Source organism: Pocillopora verrucosa, chromosome 6 (assembly GCF_036669915.1).
Source record: "Pocillopora verrucosa isolate sample1 chromosome 6, ASM3666991v2, whole genome shotgun sequence".
NCBI classification, from domain to species: domain Eukaryota; kingdom Metazoa; phylum Cnidaria; class Anthozoa; order Scleractinia; family Pocilloporidae; genus Pocillopora; species Pocillopora verrucosa.
This window is the reverse complement of record NC_089317.1, coordinates 19,362,015-19,389,380: the sequence shown is the minus strand read 5'-3', so window position 1 is coordinate 19,389,380 and position 27,366 is coordinate 19,362,015. Positions and strand designations below refer to the sequence as shown.

Below are 27,366 nucleotides of genomic sequence, written 5' to 3'. Positions count from 1 at the left end.
CACTGAATTAAAAACTGCTATGATAGAAGTAATTGCGACCAACTTACTAAATATATCATATCTTCTGCAAAGTCTTAATTACGTTACTTTTGATGTATCTTTGCTATATACTGATATTCTATGTACGTATATACAATCAGCTACATTTTGGCTTGATATAAGAAATTTGGTAAACCTAGATTGGGAAAAATGCATAGAATGAATAGTCACTGTTTATTTACACTGTTGACAGACAGTTTACCGTCTGTGAACAGTAAAAAAAAATATAAGTTTACCATTAAATGTGTTTCTTTTGACTGATAATATGTGAAAAAAGGCAAACATTTTTGGCTACAGTTAGCCTCGATGACGACATCTACCAGGGGCGAGAATCTCTGGCTGTGGTTCCTTCCTTTCAACTAAATCACGGCCTTAGAATCATAAACTACTTATTTCAAATACAATTCAGCATTTTTAGCCACTCTATGAGTTTCATACGCGAGACGTGTAACGTCTAACTATAATGGTTAGTCGCAATAATTGTGTCCCCCAAGCTTAGAATCTCGCCCCAATGTTACTTTTGCGGTGCGGTGCGCCTGTCGTTTAACTAAATTGAGGCATTGAAGTTCGGTTAAATTCAATTCTACTTACATTACTGTGGTACTTTGCCGCACCATTTTCCCGTGAGAGCCGGCTTAAGTCTATGTTGTTATGTAGCACATTTCATAATGGCTTTTTTCCATAGTTTTTATGAATCCACAAAGCTTTGAATTTCTCACGCTCATAACACTGAAAGGAAATTTTTTTCTTATTTACCAGCCCATGAAATTGGCTCGAAATGAAAGTTGTTGCGAGCCAGTTTTGTTAGATATGATATGTTAGATATGGTTAGATAGATACACACGCATTGCGCTCCTTTACAAGGAGAAACGAAAATTTTGTTACTAGAGCTGAACAGCTGTTGAGATTTCATTTGCTTTAAAATGATTCTTTAGTCTACAATTTTGATTTATGAATAATTTTTCAAAGTACAAATTTCTTGTAGATTTGTTTAGCATGTGCCTCCACATCAGCGTGTTTAAAAAACAAGGTAAATCGCATCGCATTATTTGATTCGTTTACTTTTTCCCTTGGAGTTTTCTGTTAAGCATTGATGCGCACTTGAGCCACTTTATGAGTTTCACACGCGGTACATGTAACGTCTAACTAAAGTGAAACATTTTTCCCAGTAAACCAATATAATTTGTTCCCTAAGCTTAGAATCTCACCCCGCTGTTACTTTTGCGGTGCCTGTCATTCAACTAAATTGTGGCATTAAAGTTCCGTTAAATTCAATTCTACCTACATTACTGTGGTACTTTGCCGCATCATATTCCTGTGAGAGCCGGCTTGTATCAATGTTGTTATGTAATGCTTTGCGCATTACGTAATGACATTTGTCCATAGTTTTTGTGAATCCACAAAACTTTGAATTTCTCATGCTCATAAAACTGAAAGTAATTTTTTTTCTTATTTGCCAGCCCATGAAAAGACCTAAAAGAATCAGCTCAAAATAAAAGTTGTTGCGAGCCAGTTTTGTTTCATAGGGTCATGTATATATACACAGTTTATGGCCCTCATTTACAAGGAGAAGCGAAAATTTTGGCACTAGAGTTGAACAGATGTTGAGATTTCATTTGTCGTAAAGGAATTCTTTCGTCTACAATTTCGAATTATGAAAAATTTTTGAAAGTGCAAACTTCTTGTAGATTTGTTTAGCATGTGCCTCCAAGTCAGCCTGTTTACAAAACAAGTAAATCGCATCGCATTATTTGATTCATAAACTTTTGCCTTGGAGTTTTTGTTCAACATTGACGCGCACTGAAATGAATTAGTCTTTTTCAATTACGTTGAATTATGATTACTGACCAAAGCAGTCAAGACGTAAGAGCAGAGAAAGAAATGCGACAAAAAAATCTTGTCGCGCTCATTATTAACTTTGTAACAAATAAATAACGAATGATCCTGACGGATGAACTGAAATGGAGAAAGTTGTAGGTATTGAGGCTTGAAGAGAATTGGGAGTCGACAGAGTTCGAACCCATGCGTCTCAGATACTAGTTAGGCGCGACTACCAACTGAGCTACGAACTCTACTGAAACCGGTGGTGGAATAAAAAGTCTCCTATGTAGAGAAATCTGACCCATTCATTTCTCAAAATCCGACCTTGTGAGAAGAGCAACTGAAAGTCGATTTTTTTCATTTATAACATACATAAATTTTGATCTGCGTAATTTCAGATTGGCCGGACGGTTTTTCTTCATGGGTCACAGCTGTTTTGCTTTTCTACGTTCCTACAGGGTGTGCGACTGCAATTTTTTTCAGAGTTCCAGATCGATCCCGAAGGTCATAAGGCTAAGAAGCCTTTGGAACCAACGATAAAGAGATGACCACTGTCTAGTCCAAGTAAGGAGAAGGTTCTTCAATCATGCTGCTCAGCTACCGTTCCAACTGGATTACCTCGACAGGCAATTCTCGCATCAACGGACGGGTGGATGGGTTAAGGTTTCCTGAGTCGTAGTATCTTTAGAACAGCATTCCTAAAACGGCGGTCTCGATACCAGTAAATTAAGGGAGTCAGCAAGGAATTCGATTGCACTAGCGTCTCTGTCAGACGGAAAGCTGAGTTCGACTGTAGTGGGGCCGGGAATATTTCTGAAAAAATGGAGATCAACAGTTTTGGAAGGAAGGATGAAAAGATAACAAGCGTGAGCAGTCCACATATCTTGGCCGTCTTCGATTCCATTTTCTGATTTGCAGTGAGTGGTACAATCTGGTTTTTCTTATGCTTTCGTACTCCAAGATACACCAAGATGTTATAGTAGGCAATGATTATCACACAAATTACCATCAAAGTACATTCGATGGTCATCCACATGTCGATGATCTCCATATCTTCCACCGTTACTGTCAGAATAGTAGCGGGAAGGTCAGTAAACGCGGCTACCAGCCAAGCAAATATCGAGAGTTTTATGAGAAGGCTCTTTGAAACGAGTACCTGATATTGAAGACCTTTCCGTATCGCTACGTTTCTCTCCCATGCAATGGCAGTCAAATGATACAGAGACAACACGGAAAGGAAATAAAGAACAGTGATATTAGCCAGGTCTAAATCACAAGTATGTTCAACGGGCATCTGGCGGAGAATTAGCACGTCCACCGTTGCAGATAACGGCATCGATACAGCGCCGACGAGAAGATCTACAAGGGCGAGGCTCCTGAGAAGAATATTGGACAATTTTTGCAGGTCTCTCCGTTTTACAACCGTTACGATCACTAACAGATTCATAAGAATTGTAACGGGAGAGAGAAGTATTATGCTTCCCACAATGATCCAAGGGAAGGTAGTATTTTCTAAGTCCCAAGTAAAAAATTCATATTGCGAGCAAAAGAACACTGACCTATCAGTGGAGAAATTGTTGTTTGCTGTTTCTCCAGTGTCTGGTTCCATTTTGAGGCTTGTTTGTTGACTTTTACGCTTATCAGGTCTTCGATGATCGATCAGTGAGAAGCTTCCGAGAAATCACAGCAAGCCAAGGGAAGATCGTCATAAATACGGCAATCTTTTGGTCACCTACGCTTGTTTCTTAAGCCGCTTGTTATCGCCCCATCTGTGTAGAATAATATTTCTCACACAGAAGATAAATATATGAGTGCCATGATTACAAGTAATAAACACCATCGTTCTTGAGTTGGGTGCTGTCAATCAATAGAAACAGCCGGATAGTGGACTAATAAAAAAAATTCAGTGATGAATAAAAGGGGTAAGTTTTACCGTTGATACTTAACAACTATTTACTGTAAATGAGGTGGCTAGTGGTGAATAATAAAGGAATTGAGAGTTTTAGTAGCCAACCAGAGTGCACCTTCACCGCTGTCCACTGTTTTATTATATACTTAATTTTTTTTGGCTTCCCTTCTCCGCCCCAATAACTCTTTCTGCCAGTTTTTTTAGCATTTTAATCTCAAATATAAGATGAAATTGATGAACTTATTGCATTATACAGAAAACACTATAGATATAAACAGATGGAAGACATTTTTGCGAACTACAAAAGAACAATAAATGCATTATTTTACGTCGCGAGGATTTGCACGGAATTCAACTGAAATGGGATTTTGGCGATGGGTTCTCTGTCGTTTTCACCAATTTAGGCGCGTGCTAGTTTAATTTCACGCTTGTAGGGTCTTTACATGATGATCGATTAGTTACAAGCCCCTGAAGATATTAGATCAAGCCCCGTAAGGATTCTATTAAATACGGCAATCTTGGGTCACCTGTACAGGTTTCTTTAACCGCCTGTGTTGGCCCATCTGTGGGGGCGACTTTTTTCACACGAAAGATACGTATGTGCAGTGCAAAGATTTCAAAACCGCTAATGATCCCGTTAAACTCAACATTCATTAAAGCTATCAACTGACAAACTTTACGAAAGAACAATACATGTATCATTTTATGTCGCGAGAAATGTTTTATGTCAACGGAAATTAGATTTTGGCGATGGGTTCTCTGTCGTTTTCAATAATTAAGGAGCACGCTGGTTTGATTTTACGCTAGTAGTGTCTTTGCGTGATGATCGATTAGTGAAAAAGCCATGAAGGTATCAGAGCAAGCCTCGTAAAGATTCTCTAAAATAGGGTAACCTTGGGTTACCTGTACGACATTTTTCAAACGAAAGATACGTATATGCAGTACAAAGATTTTAAAACCGCTAATGATCCCGTTAAACTCAATACTCATTAAAGCTTTCAATTGACAAACTTTACGAAAGAACAATGCAAGCATTATTTATGTCGCGCGGGTTTGCCCAGAATACTGAAATTAGATTTTAGCGATGGGTTCTCTGTCGTTTTCGCCAATTAAGGCTCGTGCTAGTTTAATTTTACGCTTGTAGTGTCTTTGCGTGATGATTGATTAGTTACAAAACCCTAAAGATATTAGAGTTAGCTTCGTAAAGATTCTCTTAAATACGGCAATTTGGGTTACCTGTGCAGGTTTCCTTAACCGCCTGTGTTGGCCCGACTTTTTTCACACGAAAGATACGTATATGCAGTGCAAAGATTTTAAAACCGCCAATGATCCCGTTAAACTCAATACTCATTAAAGCTTTCAATTGACAAACTTTACGAAAGAACAATGCAAGCATTATTTATGTCGCGCGGGTTTGCCCAGAATACTGAAATTAGATTTTAGCGATGGGTTCTCTGTCGTTTTCGCCAATTAAGGCTCGTGCTAGTTTAATTTTACGCTTGTAGTGTCTTTGCGTGATGATTGATTAGTTACAAAACCCTAAAGATATTAGAGTTAGCTTCGTAAAGATTCTCTTAAATACGGCAATTTGGGTTACCTGTGCAGGTTTCCTTAACCGCCTGTGTTGGCCCGACTTTTTTCACACGAAAGATACGTATATGCAGTGCAAAGATTTTAAAACCGCTAATGATCCCGTCAAGCTCAACACTCGTTAAAGCTATCAACTGACAAACTTTACGAAAGAACAATACATGTATTATTTTATATCGTGAGGGTCTGCACGGAATTCTAAGAATATTAGATTTTGGCAATGAGTTCTCTGTCGCTTTCATTAATTTAGGCGCACGCTTATATAATTTTACGCTTGTAGTGTCTTTGCGTTATGATCGAGTAGTGAAAAAGCCTTGAAGATATCAGAGCAAGCCTCGTAAAGATTCTCTAAAATGCAGTAATCTTGGGTTACCTGTGCAGGTTCCTGTACTGGCCCATCTGTGGGGACGACTTTTTTACACGAAAGATACGTATGTGCAGTACGAAGATTTTAAAACCACTAATGATCCCGTTAAACTGAACACTCATTAGAGCTATAAATTGACAAACTTTATGAAAGAACAAAAAATGCATTAATTTATGTCGCGAGGGTTTGCACGGAATTCAGCGGAAATCAGATTTTGGCGATAGGTACTCTGTCGTTTTCACCAATTAAGGCGCACGCTAGTTTAATTTTACGCTTGTAGTGTCCTTGCGTGATGATCGATAAGTGAAAAAGCCTTGAAGATATCAGAGTAAGCCTCGTAAGGATCCTATTAATGCGGCAATCTTGAGTCACCTGTACAGGTTTCGGCTTTCAGTTGATCCTTTCCTTACGTACGTTTACTAGTTTTATCCAAAGTGCCACTATGTCACAACATACACGTTTAATTTTAGTAAAATTTTTACTCTTCTTTTTTTTCTGATTCTTTATTCTTTAATTTAGCATTCAGCGTAAGCCTTTTTAGAAATGAGCCGTTTGAATGTATATCTTAGCCATTCCACTCCTTTTTTTAAACGGGATCATTTGCGGTCTTTTGTTTTTGTGTTTTGAATGCGAGTCGAACACAAAATGAGGTTCTTTGTAATAGGCCATTTTACAGTTGTGTACTTAGTTGCCAAGCCTTTGATTTGGAGTGAGGCTGAAGGTGACATTGTTGTGTTAGAGACCAGAATCTAGTTAGCATGATAACAAATTAATTTGCATTTCAAAAGCAGCAAGGTTTGTATCATAACAAGGTCACCCTTAGCCTCACTCCTGTTCAAAGGCTTGGCAACCAAGCACACAACTGTAAAATGGACTATTGAAATGCTTTTCACATCCGAACCTTTATTCAAATTAAAAAAAAATGTGTGCATGAATGCAATTATTCACCGAACATACAGAAAACGCTCGAATCAAAATGTCTAGAAATGACTAATCATGAAACCACAAAAGAAAAATATATGCTTTTTATAGCGAGTTTTCCACAGAGTTTAACATCAGATTTTGTTGATAGTTTGTCCATCTTTTAGTTCCACATGAATGCTTGTATGTATCTATGGTGACTGATTAGGGATAACCCCGCCAAAGCTTCGGGTAATTTTTGGTTTTATTCTTATCAGCGCAGCAATCTTTATTTGCTAAACCGCCTGTTATTGGAACATCTGTTGAGATGACTTTTTCTCTCAGAAGAAACATACGTGTGTGATCTATTTCAGTTTGGTAGATAATTATTAACCGGAACAAACGAAAGAACACTAGGCTAAAAGCACTTGGAATTGACTATTTCGGCCAAACGCCAATGAAGAAGCTGCTTTTTTTCCTCTTTGAAGGTACGCAAAATCTGCCAAAACATCAAAACATGAGAATGTTGAAAAAGAGTAAACACGGAATATTGCAATTCAAATAAATGTGGGCAAACGATAATTAAAGCTAAGTGGCGTAGTAAATTCAAGCCAACTGGGGCGTACAATAGATTAAATTGATAAGAAAACACCGACTATGATCGATTAAAATATTTTGAAAAGGACAAAACGGTAATTTCAAGAGGATAATTAAAGCGGCATTAGAATTTTAGAATATGGAACAGCCAAGAAGAAAGTATAAGTTGGGAGTGTAAATGAGGAACACATCTTTGCACACGAGTTGCTGCTAAACTGTTCTCTTCATTAGATTAGTATTTATCGGTGACATTGTGTAATAAACAACTTGTAAAACTAGACACCTGCGAAACCAACCGAAATGCTGAGGCGCTTGTGGTGCGGGGGAGGAAGGGGGGGGGGGGTTATCGTCCGTGCCAACAAATTTTTGTAAAAACGTCTCCTCCGGAGAAAAAAACGGTTTTTGGGCCTTGGCCCAATGAAGAGTAACCAGGTCCTGATGCCGATAAATTTTTTTGAAAACGTCCTTGAAAAAGTCTCCTCCCGGGGGAAAAAAAAAGTTTTTTGACTTGGCCGCGCGGAAATTGGGCCGAGGGGGCGAAGACCTGACACGTCAATGGACAGTTACCAGGGCTAACTCCTGCTGCCAATGAATTATTTTAAAAACGTCGCTTAAGGGGTGCCCCTCTCGTGGAAAAAACTAAGCCGAGGGGGACTAGATCCTAAAATATTAATCAACGATGACAATATGCAACTGCTGGTGCAGAAATTTTTTTTCTAGAAACGTCGTTTAAGGGGTCTTCTATCGGTGAAAAAAAACGGTTTTTGGGTCTTGGCCGCGCGGGAATTGTGCCGGGGAGGCAAAGACCCTGATATATCAATGAAAGGTGACCAGACCTTACTTGTCATGCCAATGCTATTTGTTAACACGCATTTCTTTCGCTCTTGGTGCTGTAACTTTTTGAATGTTACTACACTTCATTTTCCAAATCAAAAACGTCAACAGATACCTTGCTCTAAATCTTGTACAACCAAGAAATTAATACGAATTTAAAGTATCTACAACATAAGCTAATATGATGCAAGTGGTTGGTTCTCTTCATAAGAAAAAGTTACTTGATTCAAGTGAAACTGGTTCATTTTTCTCTTCATATAAGCTGCACGTTCTGGTCCTCCTCTCGCCATATATCAAAACCACGTATGTAGAATAGCCTAACAAAATGCTTTCCTGGAAGGTCAGCTGCACGCTGGGAATTTCACGTTTCTAGGTGCAGTCATAGACATGCAGGAATGCATGTCGCTATGTTGCGCCAGTAAACGTTGTCAACTGGCATATATGGATAATGCCAAGTGTAATGGCGTCAAGCACAGCGAAGAATTGTGCAAGATAACAACTGGTATCTTAACGAATGAAGCTAAGATATCTCTTATGGTCAGAAACGATATAAATATAAAAGGTAAGAATTTCATTGGTTATTGAAAAAGTAAAATAAAAATAAAAAAATTAAATAAAATTAGGTACCGGTCATTGTTTATCGCGGAAGGAGGGGGAGGGCTGGGTTAAGGGTGGAGGGTGGTTGTCAGATACCTTTGGAGTTGAAAGTTGACAATCTCTCCACGCGCACGGAATGTTTTCAAAATTGCTGATCGTAGTGGGTTTCTTGTCTGATAAGTCACCTGATCCAGCTGATGGATTACCAATCGTTCAGAAAATTAGACATGCAGTACTGGTAGAATATTGTGGTGCAATGATGTCATTTAATTGAGATTAAAAAAAAGATAAAGGAGAAAAAAAAAACACAATAAACTAGGCTATTTGGATTAAATTTATTTACAGGATTGATTTTTACAGAACAATATTTCTCTGACGAACTGTTCAACAAATGACTGTCTCAAATTACGCTTCGCTAATACAATCATTCGCACATCAATTATAACAAGTAAATCAGGTGAAATTATTTCACCTGTGTTATATGTTACGACCATGTTTGTCACCATCACCCAGATGTTCGCATCGACGTTCGGTTTCAGCTCGGACGACTTTCGGTTTCCATATTGTTGCTTGGATCGTCCCACTGTCTACGTGAAACTACAGTACACAGCGGAGCTAACAATTGAGTGTTATAAAACCAAAACCACGGTTAACTCTATAGCCAATCAAATCAAAGGTAAATTGCTTTAAGAATCAATGGGTGTTCAATGTAAAAAACATGAAAATTGCCATAAGCGCGGGAAATCGCCTCAGCGTGTCGAGGGCAAATTTTTTCGGTTTGCAACGGACAGGATTGTACGAGGTTTCTGGACCAGTCAGAGAACTAGGTCATACCGAAAAAGTTCCGGATTACTTTTGACACTCAATATTGAACAATGTTCTCCCAACAATTTAAAATCAATCTGAACTACTGTTGATGCGTCTGTGAAATATCTCGATTTCTGAAGAACACCTGTCCATGCCCTTTTAAACCAATATTCGCTCGGGTACTTGGGTTAATTCAATTAAACTAAGACAGAAGTAAAGCAATTTCCAATTGAGTATCGAGAGAACTCCAAAAGTATTTTGGCTTTGCTTTACTTTCGTTATGTGATTGGCTCAAAAAAAAAATAGTGCAACTTTCTCAACTAATAAGATGCAAAACTAAAACAATCGCAACAATTTTTTCTCGTGATTCAAGCGGTTTGATTCTTTTCACTTTCAGTTCTCGTGATTATTGGCTAATGATAATGTAAAACTTCGCACGTTCTGATTGGCCATTGAATTTCCTTGGTTTCGGTTTTTTAACACTGAATTTTAAACTGCTCCAATAACAGTAATTGCAGTCAATTTACTCAATAAATCATGTCTTCTACAAAGTCTTAATTACTTTACTTCCGATTTATCTTCCTTACATACTTATATTCCATGTAGGTATGTACAATCAACAATATTTTGGCTTAATATAAGAAATTTGGCAAATCTAGATTGGGAAAAACGCATAGAATAGTCACTGACCAAACAGTTTACTGTCCGTCAACAGCGAAAAAAAATTAATTTACCATTCAATGTGTTCCTTTGACTGATATATGAAAAAAGGGAAACATATTTGGCTACAGTTAGCCTCGATGACGGCATCTTCCAGGGTGAGAATCCTAATAGTTTCTTCTTTTCAGCTAAATCACGGCTTTAGAATCATTCAACTAAATTGTGGCATTAAAGTTCGGTAAAATTCAATTCTATTTACATAACTGTGGTACTCTGCCGCACAATTTTCCTGTGAAAGCCGGCTTGAATCAATGTTGTTATGTAATACTTTGGGCATTACATAATGGTTTTTTTCCATAGTTTTTGTGAATCCACAAAACTTTCAATTTCTCACTCTCATAAAACTGAAAGAAAATTAAAAGAATTGGCTCGAAGTAAAGTTGTTGCGAGCCAGTTTTGTTACATAATGTTATATATATACACAGTCATCGTGCTCATTTACAAGGAGAAGTGAAAATTTTGGCACTAGAGTTGAACAGCTGTTAAGATTTCCTTTTTCGTCAAGGAATTCTTTCGTCTACAATTTTGATTTATGAATAATTTTTGAAAGTGCAAACCTCTTGTAGATTTATTGAGCATATGCCTCTACGTCAGTGTGTTTACAAAACAGAGTAAATCGCATCGCATTATTTGATTCGTTTACTTTTATCCTTGGAGTTTTTGTCCAAACACTAATGCGCACTGAAATAAATTAACTAAATTGTGGCATTAAAGTTCGGTTAAATTCAATTCTACTCACATTACTGTGATACTTTACTGCATCATATTCCTGTGAGAGCCGGCTTGAATCAATGTTGTTATGTAATACTTTGCGCATTACGTAATGACATTTGTCCATAGTTGTTGTGAATCCACAAAACTTTGAATTTCTCATGTTCATAAGACTGAAAGAAATTTTTTTTCTTACTTGCCAGCCCATGAAAAGACCTAAAAGAATCGGCTCAAAATAAAAGTTATTGCGAGCCAGTTTTGTTTCATAGGGTCATGTATATATACACAGTTTATGGCCCTCATTTACAAGGAGAAGCGAAAATTTTGGCACTAGAGTTGAACAGCTGTTGAGATTTCATTTGTCATAAAGGAATTCTTTCGTCTACAATTTTGAATTATGAGAAATTTTTGAAAGTGCAAACTTCTTGTAGATTTGTTTAGCATGTGCCTCCACGTCAGCCTTTTTTTTACAAAACAAAGTAAATCGCATCGCATTATTTGATTCGTGAACTTTTGCCTTGGAGTTTTTGTTCAACATTGACGCTCACTGAAATGAATGTCTTTTTCAACTACATTGAATTATGAGTACTGACTAAAACAGTAAACACGTAATACGCAGAGAAAGAAATGCGACAATAAATATCTTGTCGCGCTCATTATTAATTTTGTAACGAATAAATAACGAACGATTCTGACAGATGAACAAAAATGGAGAAAGTTGTAGGTATTGAGGCTTGAAAAGAATTGTGATTCGACAGAGTTCGAACCCATGCCTCTCAGATCCCAGTTAGACGCGACTACCAACTGAGCTACGAAATCTACTGAAACCGATAGTCGAATAAAAAGTCTCTTATGTAAAGAGATCTGACCCATTAATTTCTCAAAATCCGACCTTGAGAGAAAAGCAGGTGAAAGTCGACTTTTTTCATTTATAGCATACACAAATTTTGATCTGCGTAATTTCAGATTGGCCGGACGGTTTTTCTTCACGAGAAGAAGAAGCCTCAACGATAAAGAGATGACCACTGTAGAAGGTTCTTCAATCATGCTGCTCAGCTACCGTTCCAACTGGGTTACCTCGACAGGCAATTCTCGCAGCAACGGGCGGGTGGATGGGTTGAGGTTTCCTGAGTCGTAGTATCTCTAGAACAGCATTCCTAAAACGGCGATCTCGATACCAGTAAATTAAGGGAGTCAGCAAGGAATTCAATTGCACTAGCGTCTCTGTCAGACGGAAAACTGAGTTCGACTGTAGTGGGGCCGGGAATATTTCTGAAAAAATGGAGATCAACAGTTTTGGAAGGAAGGATGAAAAGATAACAAACGTGAGCAGTCCACATATCTTGGCTGTCTTCGATTCCATTTTCTGGTTTGCAGTGAGTGGTACAATCTGGTTTTTCTTACGCTTTCGTACTCCAAGATACACCAAGATGTTATAGTAGGCAATGATTATCACACAAATTACCATCAAAGTACATTCGATGGTCATCCACATGTCGATGATCTCCACATCTTCTTCCGTTATTGTCAGAATAGTAGCGGGAAGGTCTGAAAACACGGCTACCAGCCAAGCAAATATCGAGAGTTTTACGAGAAGGCTCTTTGAAACGAGTACCCGATATTGAAGACCTTTCCGTATCGCTACGTTTCTCTCCCATGCAATGACGGTCAAATGATACAGAGACAATATGGAAAGGAAATAAAAAACAGTGATATTAGCCAAGTCTAAATCACAAATATATTCGACAGGCATCTGGCGGAGAATTAGCACGTCCACCGTCGCAGATAACGGCATCGATACAGCGCCGACGAGAAGATCTACAAGGGCGAGGCTCCTGAGCAGAATATTGGACAATTTTTGCAGGTCTCTCCGTTTTGCAACCGTTACGATTACTAACAGATTCATAAGAATTGTAACGGGAGAGAGAAGTATTATGCTTCCCACAATGATCCAAGGGAAGGTAGTATTTTCTAAGTCCCAAGTAAAAAATTCATATTGCGAGCAAAAGAACACTGACCTATCAGTGGAGAAATTGTTTTTTGCTGTTTCTACAATGTCTGGTTCCATTTTGAGGCTTGTTTGTTGACTTTTACGCTTATCAGGTCTTCGATGATCGATCAGTGATAAGTTCCCGAGAAATCACAGCAAGCCAAGGGAAGATCGTCATCAATACGGCAATCTTTTGGTCACCTACGCTTGTTTCTTAAGCCACATGAAGATAGATATGTGAAGTGCCATGATTACAAGTAATAAACACCATCGTTCTTGAGTTGGGTGCTGTCAGTTTATAGAAACAGCCGGATAGTGGACTGATAAAAAAAATTCAGTGGTGAATAAAAGGGGTAAGTTTACCGTTGATACTTAACAACTATTTACTGTAAATGAGGTGGCTAGTGGTGAATAATAAAGGATATTGAGAGTTTGAGTAGCCAATAAGAGCGCGCGTTCACCGCTGTCCATTGTTTTATTTTATACCAAATTTTTTTTGGCTTCTCTTGTCCACCCTAATAATTCTTTCTGCCGGTTTTTTCGCATTTTAATTTCAAATATAAGATGAAAGTGATGAACTTATTGCATTATACAGAAAACACTTTAGATACAAAACAGATGGAAGATATTTTTGCGCACTACAAAAGAACAATACATGCATGTCGCGAGGATTTGCACGGAATTCAACAGAAATGGGATTTTGGCGATGGGTTCTCTGTCGTTTTCACCATTTTAGGCGCTTCCTATTTTAATTTTACGCTTGCAATGTCTTTAAATGATGATCGATTAGTTACAAACCCCTGAAGATATTAGATCAAGCCTCATAAGGATTCTATTAAATACGGCAATCTTGGCTCACCTGTACAGGTTTCTTTTACCGCCTGTGTCGGCCCATCTGTGGGGACGACTTTTTTCACACGAAAGATACGTATGTGCAGTGCAAAGATCTCAAAACCGTTAATGATCCCGTTAAACTCATCATTCATTAAAGCTATCAACTGACAAACTTTAAGAAAGAACAATACATGTATTATTTTATGTCGCGAGGGTTTGCACGGAATTCAACGGAAATTAGAAATTAGATGCCGTTTTCACTAATTTAGGCGTATACTTGTTCAATTTTACGCTTGTAGTGTCTTTGCGTGATGATCGAGTAGTGAAAAAGCCCTGAATATATCAGAGCAAGCCTCGTAAAGATTCTCTAAAATGCGGCAATCTTGGGTTACCTGTGCATTTTCCTGTATTGCCCCATCTGTGGGGACGACTTTTTTCATACGAAAGACACGTGCTGTGCAAAGACTTTAAAACTGCTAATGATCCCGTTGAACTCAACAGTAATTAAAGCTACCAATTGACAAACTTTACGAAATAACAAAAAACGCATTATTTTATGTCGCGAGGGTTTGCACGGAATTCAACGGAAATCAGATTTTGGCGATGGGTTCTCTGTCGTTTTCACCAATTAAGGCGTGCGCTAGTTTAATTTTACGCTTGTAGTGTCTAGTGTTTTTGGGTGATGATCGATTAGTGAAAAAGCCTTGAAGATATCAGAGCAAGCCTCTTAAGGATTCTCTAAAATGCGGCAATCTTGAGTCACCTATGCAGGTTTCGGTTTTTAGTTGATCCTTTCCTTACGCGCGTCTACTAGTCTAGTCTCCTCCAAGGTGCTACGATATCATAACATGCATGTTTAATTTCAGTAAAATTTTACTCTTTTTTTTTTCTGGTTCTTTATTCTTTAATTTAGCATTCAAAAATTGAATGCGAGTCGAACACAAAATGAGGCTCTTTGTAATTGAAATTCTCTTCACATCCGAACCTCTATTCAAATAAAAGAAAAATGTATGCATGAATGCAGTTATTCACCGAATATACAGAAAACGCTAGAATCAAAATTTCTAGAAATGACTAATCATGAAACCACAGAAGGTAAATATATGCTTTTCACAGCGAGTTTTCCACAGAGTTTAACATCAGATTTTGTTGATAGTTTGTCCATCTTTTAGTTCCATAAGAATGCTTGTATGTATCTATGGTGACTGATTATTATATATATATATATGTTATTTGCCGGCTGGGAGGTCCGTATGGTGAAAAACTGTGACCGAGGTCTTGAAAATACTGCCCGAGGCCGTAGGCCGAGGGCAGCATTTTCAAGACCGAGGTCACAGTTTTTCACCATACGGACCGACCCTTAGCCGGTAAATAACATATTTATTGTTTTTAAACTTGACGAAATTCTTTCCGAAAGAACCCGAATGATTTATGGACGTAAATACGGCAAGATCGTCCATAAACTGAACAATTTTTGAGTGGGTAAATGGTAGTTAAAATAGAGGTGATGCAAATTTAAGAGAGATGCCTCAGCGAAACATTTTCATTTCCGTAACGATAAAGGTGATTTAAAAGACTTCCAAACAAACTTTAAAACATTATTTTTACAAGTATCTGTCACAATCTGACACCTGTCAATTAGAGAGCGCGCAAGAAAAAAAAAAGCGTAGGAACATTTGAAAACAAACAGAACTAGTTTGGCAAGGACTGTCACGACAATGTTTTCTTCAAAATCAGTTAATGATCTGACGGAAAGTATTATTCACTCTCATCGACCATTCATTCATGTACGAAGATTTACCTCTGTTCATTAAGTAAAAGGCGAGGAAAGTAATTGTGAGTAAATTCAATTTTTTTATTTTGAAGTTGTGAGAGTTTGCTCGTTTGTTTGCTGTAATGGCGTGTTTAACTCTAATCTTTCCTTCACAAAAACTAAATTCGAACGGCATACTCCAACGAGACACAAGGGAATGTAATGCGGCCTTTTCTCAAAAAATTCCTTCAATTTCTGTTGTGCAATTTAAGGTACAAATGTCCAAATTGAACGGAATTGGAAAGATTCACCAGGAGCGTATATTTGTTGTAGAACTTAAATTAAAACTTCGCTCGCTCTTTCACTATGAACAAATTGCTCGAGAAAATTCAGATATTAAATGAGTGAAAGTTCCATCGTTCAGTTTAACTGTAACCAAATACCTCACGTTTCAACTTTCTGGGTACTTTTTGTGAACGATTAAAATTAATTGCAGACGGTTTTTAGGCCGCTTGTCAACCAACGTAATGACACTATTGTTTATACAAATTCATTCTGAAACCAATATTTTTCTGTCAACCAAAGAGATTTGTTAGAGAGAAAAGAGAGGATTCATAAGTTATTTATCGGCTTGAGGTGGTGACCGACGTGTTTGCTTAAAAATACTGCCCAGCCGGAAAACGAGGTATATTTATGAAAAATGACAACGAAAGTTGGGATGTACTCGGCGACTCACGAAAGCGTTAGCGTGGCCCGTGGGCAGAGATAGGAAAATACTCACCGGGTAAAGAACCAATCAGATTGCAAGATTCGTTACCGTGCCCTCTAAAAAAACAATATATTATTATATATTCTCATCAACGCAGCAATCTTTATTTGCTTAACTGTCTGTTATTGGAACATCTGTTGAGATGACTTTTTCTCTCACTGAAGAAGAAACATATGTGTGTGATTTATTTCAGTTTGGTAGATTATTATTTACCGGAACAAACGAAAGAACACAAGGCTAGACCTAGAATTGACTATTTCGGCCAAACACCTATGAAGAAGCTGCTCTTTTTTCCCTTTCATGATACGCAAAATCTGCCAAAAAATGAGAATGTTGAAAAAGAGGAAACATGGAATAATTCAGTTCAAATAAATGTGGGCAAACGATAATTAAAGCTAAGCGGCGTAGAAAATTCAAGTCAATTGGGGCGTAGAATAGATCAAATTAATAAAAAAACGCTTTGAATATGATCGATTAAAACATTTTGAAAAGGACAAACGGTAATTTCAAGAGGATAATTAAAGCGGCATTAGTAAAATAGTCAATTTTGGAATATCGAGGAGCCAAGAAAGTAAATAAGTTGGGAGTGTAAATGAGGAACACATCTTTGCACGCGAACTGCTGCTAAATTGTTCTTCTCATTAGATAAGTATTTATCGGCGACATTGTGTAATAAGCAACTTACATAACTAGATACCCGAGGAAACCTATCGAAATGCTGAGGCGATTGTGGTACGGGGAGGGGTGGGGGGTGTGGGGGAGGGTCGTCCGTGCCAACAAATTTTTGTAAAACGTCCTTTAAAGGGTCCCCTATCCGGGGAAAAAACGATTTTAGGGCCCTCGGCACGCGGAAATTGGGCCGAGGGGGCAATCAACCTCAAATCTCAATCAAAAGTGACCAGGCCTAACTCCTGGTGCTGACAAATTTTAGTAAAAACATTGTTTAAAGGGTCTCCTCCGGGGAAAAAAAAGCGTTTTTTTTGGCCCTGGCCGCGCGGAAATTGGGCCGAGGGGGCAAAGACCCTGATATGTGAATGAAGAGTGACCAGGCCTAACTCCTGATGCCAATAATTTTTTTTAAAAACGTTCTTTAAAGGGTCTCCCGGTGAAAAAAACGGTTTTCTAGCGTTGGCCGTGCGGAGTTCGCTTCATTGAAAAGAAACTAAAGTTCAAAATGAACTTGGGCTAAAATTCAAGAAACCAAATTATATCTAAATATAGTTTTTTTTTTTTAAATATTCAATTCACGACACCATAACCGATTAGTGCCAAACATTATCTAGTCTGCGTCTTCCAGAGCCTTTGGTCAACTTTGTGGCCGAGAAATCTTTGACTGTGAAAAGCAATTTGTTAACACGACAAAGACAAAATAAGAAAAAAACAGCATCACAGAGGCTCTCGCATTTCTTGCGCTCTTGGTGCTGTAACTTTTTAAATGTTACTACACTTCATTTTCCATATCAAAAACGTTATCAGATACCTTGCTCTAAATCTTGCACAACCAAGAAATTAATAGGAATTTAAAATTTCTACAACATAAGCTGACATGATGCAAGTGGTTGGTTCTCTTCATGAGAAAAAATTACACGATTCAAGTAAAACTGGTTCATTTTCTCTCTTCATATAAGCTACACGTTCTGGTCCTCCTCTCCCCATAAATCAAAACCCCGTATGTAGAAAAGCCCAGCTTCTGCACATCGACGTGGTACAAAATGCTACCCTGGAAGGTCAGCTGCATGCGGGGAATTTCACGTTTCTCGGTGCCGTCAAAGACATGGAGGAATGCATGTCGTTATGTTGCGCCAGTAAACGTTGTCACCTGGCATATATGGAAATACCATAATAATTTCCGCTCTTTGTTAAAGCCTTTTTTATCGGTAAAACAAATCTCCACGCTATTCGCCATTATATGACTTTTAAACATCAGATCTAGAATACCCAAACAGACGAAACGGGGAAACAAACCTCCGTTTTGGAGATTATTTTTTTAAAAATCGATAGGCATCCTTCCGCTGGAAAGGTGAAAACGAAACAATAAGGAAAAGATAAAATGCAAGCTATTAAAGTTAATAAATGTTAGAACGTGGACCGCGAAGCAAGGTAAAAAGTCGCGTGATCATTTTAGTACCCTTTAAGGTCAGGATTGGTCATCATGTGAAATGTTTTTGCTATGTTCTTTACAACAGGTTTACTGACTTATAGATAGAAGACACTGAAGAAAAACTTCAAATCCAGAGGAACAAGTAGAAGTTATTTAGTAAAAAAGTCAAGGCCTCCTAAAGAGCCGACACCGTCATGTTGTTATAATTCATGACGGTAACAATATTATCAAGAAAATTAGTAATAATATACTGACGAGGTCTGATATTTCGATATGATACGAGAAGATCTCTTGACCGGTGAAATGAATGAAGAGTGGTTCAGCTACCTGCTAAACAGTCTTTAAAAAAATTAATTTGAAATCAAGAAATACTTTCAAATGTGTGAGACGCGATCAATTCCTTAATCAAGGATTGAGGAAAATGGTGCATGAATATCTTTCAAATTTGACAGTTTTGATACTGATTTTAGTGCAATGAGCGAGGGAAACACGAGCCATAGACCTTTGCTGCCAACTGAGTTTGTTTATTCCAATTGACGAAGCAATTAAGGCTATATTAGACGTCAACTAAATGTAATACAACTAACCAATATTTTAAATATATGTAAATATCTGAAGAGATCGTCATTAACTTCGATCGAAATATTTTTAAGAGAGAACCAATCTCTATAGGTCAAGCTTAAAGTTGACGCAGAATGTTTTCAACATTGCTGATCGTAGCAGGTCTCTTGTTTGATAAATCACCTAATCCAGCTGATGGAATGCCAATCGTTCAGTCAATCAGACACTTAATAGAAAATCAGACAGTACTGATAGAAAATTATGGTGCAATAATGTTATTTAATTGAGATTTAAAAAAACAAGGTAAAGGAGAAAAAATAACGCGATGAACTAGGCTATTTGGATTAAATGTATTTACAGGTATGATTTTTACAGAACAATATTTCTCTGACGAACTGCTTATTAACTTAACTAATGACTGTTTCAAATTACGCCTCGCTAATACAGTCATTCGCACATCAATTATAACAAGTAAATTAGGTGAAATTATTTTACCTGTTTTATATGTTACGATCATGATAGTCACCATCACCCAGATGTTCGGATCGACGTCCGGTTTCTGTTCGGATGACTTTCGGTTTCCATAGTGTTGCTTGTATCGTCCCACCGTCTCGAAAACTGGACATGGAGCTACATTACACGGAGGAGCTAACAATTGAGAGTTTTTTAACTGAGTGTTATAAAACCAAAGCCAATGTAAAATCTAAAGCCAATCAAATCAAAGGTAAACTTCTTTAAGAATCAATGGGTGTTTGGTTTAAAAGCATGAAAATTGCCATAAGCGCGGGAAATATTCTCAGTGTGTCCAGGGCAAATTTTTTTTCGGTTTTGCATCGGAAAGGATTGTACGAGGTTTCTGGACCAATCAGAGAACTAGGCCATACCGAAAATATCCTGGATTACTTTTGACATTCGATTCTTACAGCAATTTAAAATCAATCCTAAATACTGACGATGCGTCTGTGAACTATCTCAATTTCCGGAGAACACCTGATCATGCCCTTTTAAATCAATATTCGCTCAGGCACTTGAGTAAATTCAATTAAACTCGACAGAAGTAGAGCAATTTTCAATTGAGTATCGAAAGAAATCCAAAAGTATTTTGGCTTTGCTTTACTTTCGCTAGTGATTGGCTCAAAAAAATAGCGCATCTTTCTCAACCAAACAAATGCAAAACTAAAACAATCCCAACAATTTTTTCTCGTGCTTCAAGCGGTTTGATTCTTTTCACTTTCAGTTCTCATGGTCATTGGCTAATGATAATGTAAAACTTCGTCCTGATTGGCCATTGGATTTCCTTGGCTTCGTTTTTTTAACACTGAATTTGAAACTGCTTTAATAAAGTAATAGCAATCAACTTACTTAATAAATCATATCTTCTGCTGTGAGAGATTATTCAGCGTTAATTGATTTCCGGTTGATTTTTTGCGATAAGTGACAGATGATTGAACAATAGGATCATATTATATATTTAAAATGAGAGAGACCAGAGCGAAAGACAGAGAACGGTGAGAGAGAGCGGGAGATTAAGTTGATTTTATAAAATAAAACGTGAAGTTTCGGAACATAGCAGATTCTTTAGTCTCATTTCCGACACAGTGGCACCTCCGACGGGACGCGCGAAGCATGGAGGAACTAACCAAAGAAGCAGAGGCTAAATTGCAGATGTTGCTGTACACTAATGGAAAAACACGTGGCATTGTGGAAAAGGGAAACCTAGGAGCGGTCGCGCGACATCGCGACAACCTACAAGCATTAGTAAAAGAAGTAGACGCGCTTAAACTAAAGGTTGAACAGACCATGTTCAAGGCCGGGAAAAGTGCAGAAGACGTTGGAAGTTGGAGCAGTAGCATTGAAGAACCGATCGCCGAAGCTGACGAAGAAGTTTCGCGACTAGAAAAATGGCTCGTGGAGACGAATGGAGAGATCGAACATCGAAAGCACAAGGACGAAGAAGAAAGGAAAGCCCGTGCTCGTGAAGAGGAGCTTAAATTCGAAAGAGAGCAAATGGAGATGAAGCTAGAATTCGAACGCCAACTGGAAGAGACCAAGGCAAAACAGCAACCTGTTGAGAAGGTTAATCAGACTGAACAAAGGACAACAAAGCTACCGAAACTACAGATCACAAAGTTTAATGGGACGTATGAAGCATGGCTGCCGTTCTGGAACAAATTTCAAGCTGAAATTGATAAAGCAAGCCTTGCGTCTGTGACCAAGTTTGCATACCTAAAAGAGCTGGTAGATCCAAAGGTTCGAGCGGAGATAGACGGACTGCCTTTCACAACAGAGGGCTACGAAAGGGCAAAGAATATCCTCATCGGCGAATATGGGAAAACGAGCGAGATCGTGAATGCGTACGTCCAGAACATCGCGAATTTGCCTGTCATTACAGGAACACAACCTGCGCCTATCCACGAATTTTACAAGAAGCTCGTGTACAATGTGCAATCTTTGGAGACACTGGGCAAATTGAAAGACGTCACTGGAAATGTAAGGAGTGTGCTCGACAAACTAAAGGGTGTAAAAGCAGATCTAGTGAGAGGACAAGTGGACTGGCAGGACTGGGACTTCCCACAGTTGATAAAAGCTTTGAAAAGTTGGAAGGAAATCAACCCCATTGGGAACGGCGCGGATAATGCGGGGAAGCAAGGTGCTAAATTCCGCGATCGCGAGAAAACATTTCACGCAAACGAAACTACGCCAACACAAAGAGGGTGCGTCTACTGTGACGCAACTGACCACAGAGCTGTGAATTGCGACAAGTTTGTGACAGTTGGAGACCGCAGGAAACAATTAGGACTGAAACAGCTTTGTTTTAACTGCACAGGAAGTCGACACCGTGCTTCTGAGTGCAAATGCCGTTCTGGCTGCCAGATCTGCAGTCGAAGACATCATACATCGATCTGTGACAAACATACATCGCGAGACCAGCTGATGACCACAACGAGCGCAGAAAGGAAAGGAGTGGTGTATCCTATGGTAACAGTTGAAGTGAACGGTGTTAAATGCCGAGCATTGTTGGATACAGGAGCCGGAAGTTCCTACGCTTCATCAACGCTTCTGAACTGTTTACATTTGCGCCCTATCCGTCAACAATTCAAGCGCATTGAAATGATGTTTGGTACTTCAAACAAAGCGATAGACATCTATGGCCTACAAATTCGAAGCGTTGATGGTAAATTCACCTTGGAAGCCGAAGTAAACAAAGTCGACCGCAAAGAGTTGTTGACATTGGAAAACCCAAAATGCGCAGAAATCGTGGCTCAGTTTTCTCATTTGAAGGGCGTAACCACAAATGATAACGACGAGAAAGCGATGTTGCCTGTTCATCTGATCCTTGGAACAAACGAGTACGCTAAGATCAAAACAGGGGCAAGACCAAGAGTTGGGCGCTCGGGAGAACCAGTAGCAGAATACACGAAGTTCGGCTGGACGATCTTGTCACCTGGGACAGAGTTGGATCTCAGCAACATGTTGTTAACGCAGACCTCCGCAATTGATTACGAAGAATTGTGCAAGTTAGACGTCTTGGGGTTGAAGGACAATCCAAGTGGAGACCAGGAAACCGTTTACGAAGAATTCAAAGAGCAACTAACTAGGAGTTCAGAAGGCTGGTACGAGACGAACTTGCCCTGGAAAGGAAATCACCCCCCCCTACCGAACAATCACACTGGAAGTTTAAAACGTCTCAAAAATCTCGTGCGGAAGTTAGAGATACAAGGCGAGCTGGAGAGGTACAACGACATTATCCAGACTCAACTGAGCCAAGGGATCGTAGAACACGCTGACGAGGTGGTCAAGGACGGAAAAGAGTTCTACATTCCTCATAAAGCGGTCGTGCGCGAGAATGCAGAATCTACAAAGATACGCATTGTTTATGATGCTTCTGCAAGAGCTAATGCAAGTGTCCCCTCACTCAACGAGTGCCTCGAAATCGGCCCTCCACTACAAAACCAGCTTTGGAACGTGCTGGTACGAAATAGGTTCTATCCCGTGGCAATAGCTGGCGACTTAAAACAAGCATTTTTGCAAATTCGCGTCCGAAGAGAAGACCGAGATGCCTTACGCTTTCATTGGATAAAGGATCTGGCAAGCAAACAAGTAGAAACCTTGCGATTCACTCGAGTACTCTTTGGTTTGGCACCGTCTCCATTCCTCTTGGCCGCAGTTATCAAAGAACATCTACAGCGATACAAAATGGTGAACCCGGAATTAGTAGAGGAGATAGAGCGCAGTATGTACGTGGATGATTTAATCAGTGGTGGGGAGACAACAGAACAAGCGTTAGAAATCAAGATGACAGCCACGACCATCTTTGGTGAGGCGACTTTCAAGCTGCACAAGTGGCATTCCAACGATCGGGAACTAGAAGTTGAAACTGCGACTGTAGATGAAGAAAGTCAGAGTTACGCCAAACAACAACTGGGAACCAGAAAGGGCGAATCAAAACTGCTAGGAGTCCCCTGGGACAAAGAAAAGGACGAAATTCAAGTCAGCTTCCCGATTTCAACCGCTGAGCCGACAAAAAGAGGTATTCTTGGAAAAGTCGCAAAAATCTACGATCCACTCGGTCTGGCTTCACCCGTGACCCTCTCCGGAAAAATGCTCTACAGAGACGCCTGCGACACGAAGATCGCGTGGGATAGGCCCCTACCAAGTGACTTACAAGCCAAATGGAAGAAATGGGAGCAAGGACTTCCAGAGCACGTGAACGCGCCAAGAAATGTCGTCAAGCATTCAGGGAAGATATTATCAATCGACTTACACACATTCGGGGACGCAAGCGGGAAAGGAGTTGCAGCCGCGGTTTATGCAGTGGTGGAGCAACCATCAGGCACGAATCGAGGCCTCGTGACGGCGAAGTCGCGGCTCGCGAAGAAAGGACTCACGATTCCCCGATTAGAACTAGTGGCTGGACATATGGCTGCGAACCTAGTACACAATGTGAAAGAAGTCCTGAAGGGTTTTCCCGTAAGAAGTGTCTATGGTTGGCTGGATAGCACAGTCGCACTGCATTGGATCCGTGGTAATGGCGAATACAAACAGTTCGTGGGAAATCGAGTGAGGAAGATCCAAGAAAAAGAAATAAACTGGAGGCATGTACCAACAGAGGAGAATCCTGCGGACGTGGGGAGTCGGGGAGGAGATGTGAGTAGATTGACAGCTCTTTGGTGGCAGGGGCCAAGCTGGTTAGCAAAACCACAGGACTGGCCGCCAGACCTTGTAACGACATCTACTCAAGAATCAAAAGCGGAAGAAGCGAAACAAACTCGCGAGTTGTTTGCTCTAGCAGTAGAGAAAACAGAGAACAACGACGCCTTCGATGCACTGCTGGAGAAGTACGAGCTGTGGCGTGTGTTGCGAGTGGGTGCTTGGATCTGGAGATTCCTCCACAACATAAGAACCGTCCGTAAACAGAGAATCGTTGGTCCCCTTACCACTGAAGAAATACAGAAACAGACAACGTTCTGGATCAAGCGATCTCAACAACAAGCAAAGTCGAGCCAGAAATTTGAAGAAGACCGTTTACAGTTGAATGTGCAAGGAAACCAAGAGGGAATATTAGAGTGTAGGGGAAGAATTCAAGGCCATTACCCCATCTTTCTGCCAGACTCCTCGCCCTTCACTCGCAAGTTAGTTCACCGATCACATGTCGACACACTGCACGGAGGAGTGGCCCTTACCATGACCAAAGTACGAGAGCTATACTGGGTACCGCGTTTAAGGACACTCGTAAAACAAGTTCTCAGAGCGTGTTCAGGCTGCAAGCGTTTTCAGGCCATGGCGCTGGCAACGCCGCCTCCCGGACTTCTACCCACTGACCGCACAGAGGGGAGCACCCCATTTGAGGTTATCGGAGTCGATTTTGCAGGGCCCATCAAGTACCGTATCAGAGCCAAAACAGAAGGAAAGGCCTATCTTGCATTGTACGCGTGCAGTCTTACCCGAGGATTATTCCTGGAAGTACTACCAAACCTGGCAACCAGTGAATTCCTAAGAAGTCTAAAACGGCTCATCGCGCGCCGTGGGCGTCCGAAGAAGATATATTCCGACAATGGCAAAACCTTTGTTGGCGCCGAGAAGTGGCTCAAACAAGTTATGCGTGACGAGAAGACACAAGATTACTTAGCACATGAGAACATCAAGTGGCAATTCAACCTCAGCCGCGCCGCTTGGTGGGGAGGACAGTTCGAGCGCCTCATCGCACTGGTAAAAACAGCTTTAAACAAGACTATCGGATGCGGAATGTTGACCTGGACAGAGCTGTGTGAAGTGGTACTGGATGTGGAGATTGCTTTGAATAATCGCCCTTTATGTTACGTCGAAGACGACATACAGTTATCCGTGCTTACCCCTAACTCACTGCTATTTCTTCGATCAAACCAGCTACCAGAACTGGAACCACACCATCTAAGAGAATTTGATCTGCGTAGAAGAGCTAAATATTTGCGAAGGTGCAAGCAGGCTTTGTGGACCAGGTGGACTACCGAATATTTACGAGGGTTGAGAGAACGACACCGGATGAAACACAAGGGTCAAACCACGCCCTTGGCCAAAGGAGAGGTAGTCATCATCAAGGACGAGGAACGAAATCGCAATAAATGGAAAATTGGAATCGTGGAAGATTTGATTCCGGGACGAGACGGAATCGTTCGAGCTGCCAAACTTCGAGCGGGGAAAGGAACACTTGAACGGGCGGTACAACACCTTTACCCACTGGAGCTGTCCTGCGATCGGGAGAATGTACAGGCTCCTCTGCAGCTCAACCCCTTAGCCCCGACATTCAGGCCCAGGAGGGATGCAGCGGTAGCCGCTCGTTATCGCATTCAAGATGCGAACATTGATGCCGATTAGAGATATTTAGGAACACTGAACTGATATACTGGACTAACTTTCTGTTTCGTTCATTGAATTTCAAATTTTATCGAGCGCGCCATTCTAGTGTTTTTCTCCGTTGAGAAAAACAGGGGAGTGTGTGAGAGATTATTCAGCGTTAATTGATTTCCGGTTGATTTTTTGCGATAAGTGACAGATGATTGAACAATAGGATCATATTATATATTTAAAATGAGAGAGACCAGAGCGAAAGACAGAGAACGGTGAGAGAGAGCGGGAGATTAAGTTGATTTTATAAAATAAAACGTGAAGTTTCGGAACATAGCAGATTCTTTAGTCTCATTTCCGACACTGCAAAGTTTTAATTACTTTACCTCCGATTTATCTTCCCCATCTACTGACATGTACGTATGTACAATCAACAACATTTTGGCTAGATATAAGAAATTTGGCAAACTTAGATTGGGAAAAACGCATGGAATAGTCACTGGCCAAACAGTTTACAGTCTGTCAACAGCGAAAAAAAATTAATTTACCGATTCAATGTGTTCCTTTGACTGATTTGTGAAAAAAGGGAAACATTTTTGGCCACAATTAGCCTCGATGACGGCATCTTCCAGGGTGAGAATCCTAATAGTTTCTTCCTTTCAGCTAAATCCCGGCTTTAGAAGCCTAAGCTACTTATTTTAAATGCAATTCAGTTTGCATCGCATTTTGAGCCATTTTATGAGTTTCACACGCGGTACATGTAACGTCTAACTGTAGTGAAACATTTTTCCTAGCTAACCAATATAATTTTGTTCCCTAAGCTTAGAATCTCGCCCCGTTGTTACTTTTGCGGTGCCTGTCATTCAACTAAATTGTGGCATTAAAGTTCGGTAAAATTCAATTCTATTTACATAACTGTGGTACTCTGCCGCACCATTTTCCTGTGAGAGCCGGTTTGAATCAATGTTGTTCTGTAATACTTTGCGCATTACATAATGGCTTTTTTCCATAGTTTTTGTGAATCCACAAAACTTTCAATTTCTCACGCTCATAACATCGAAAGAATTTTTTTTTTCTTATTTGCCAGCCCATGAAAAGGCCTAAAAGAAGTGGCTCGAAATAAAAGTTGTTGCGATCCACTTTTGTCACATAATGTTATATATATATACACAGTCATCGTGCTCATTTACAAGAAGAAGCGAAAATTTTGGCATTAGAGTTGAACAGCTGTTGAGATTTCCTTTGTCGTCAAGGAATTCTTTCGTCTACAATTTTGATTTATGAATAATTTTTGAAAGTGCAAACCTCTTGTAGATTTATTGAGCATATGCCTCTACGTCAGTGTGTTTACAAAACAGAGTAAATCGCATCGCATTATTTGATTCATTTACTTTTATCCTTGGAGTTTTTGTCCAAACACTGACGCGCACTGAAATAAATTAACTAAATTGTGGCATTAAAGTTCGGTTAAATTCAATTCTACTCACATTACTGTGGTACTTTGCCGCATCATATTCCTGTGAGAGCCGGCTTGAATCAATGTTGTTATGTAATACTTTGCGCATTACATAATGACATTTGTCTATAGTTGTTGTGAATCCACAAAACTTTGAATTTCTCACGCTCATAACACTGAAAGAA

General features: G+C 39.6%; 3 protein-coding genes across 3 annotated transcripts; 1 reads left to right on the top strand and 2 right to left on the bottom strand.

Annotated features, from left to right (window-relative positions):
• Positions 1 to 2,518: 2,518 nt before the first annotated feature.
• On the bottom strand, positions 2,519 to 3,469 carry LOC131793278 (trace amine-associated receptor 13c-like). Its single transcript, XM_059110688.2, has one exon. It carries the CDS (start codon positions 3,467 to 3,469, stop codon positions 2,519 to 2,521), a length of 951 nt encoding a protein of 316 aa, XP_058966671.2.
• An 8,462-nt stretch (positions 3,470 to 11,931) lies between these two features.
• On the bottom strand, positions 11,932 to 12,960 carry LOC131793288 (5-hydroxytryptamine receptor 2C-like). The gene has a single exon (XM_059110697.2). It carries the CDS (start codon positions 12,958 to 12,960, stop codon positions 11,932 to 11,934), a length of 1,029 nt encoding a protein of 342 aa, XP_058966680.2.
• A 7,332-nt stretch (positions 12,961 to 20,292) lies between these two features.
• LOC131793127 (uncharacterized) lies at positions 20,293 to 26,082 on the top strand. The gene has a single exon (XM_066168967.1). It carries the CDS (start codon positions 20,527 to 20,529, stop codon positions 25,753 to 25,755), a length of 5,229 nt encoding a protein of 1,742 aa, XP_066025064.1. The 5' UTR covers positions 20,293 to 20,526; the 3' UTR covers positions 25,756 to 26,082.
• The last annotated feature ends 1,284 nt before the right edge of the window (positions 26,083 to 27,366 follow it).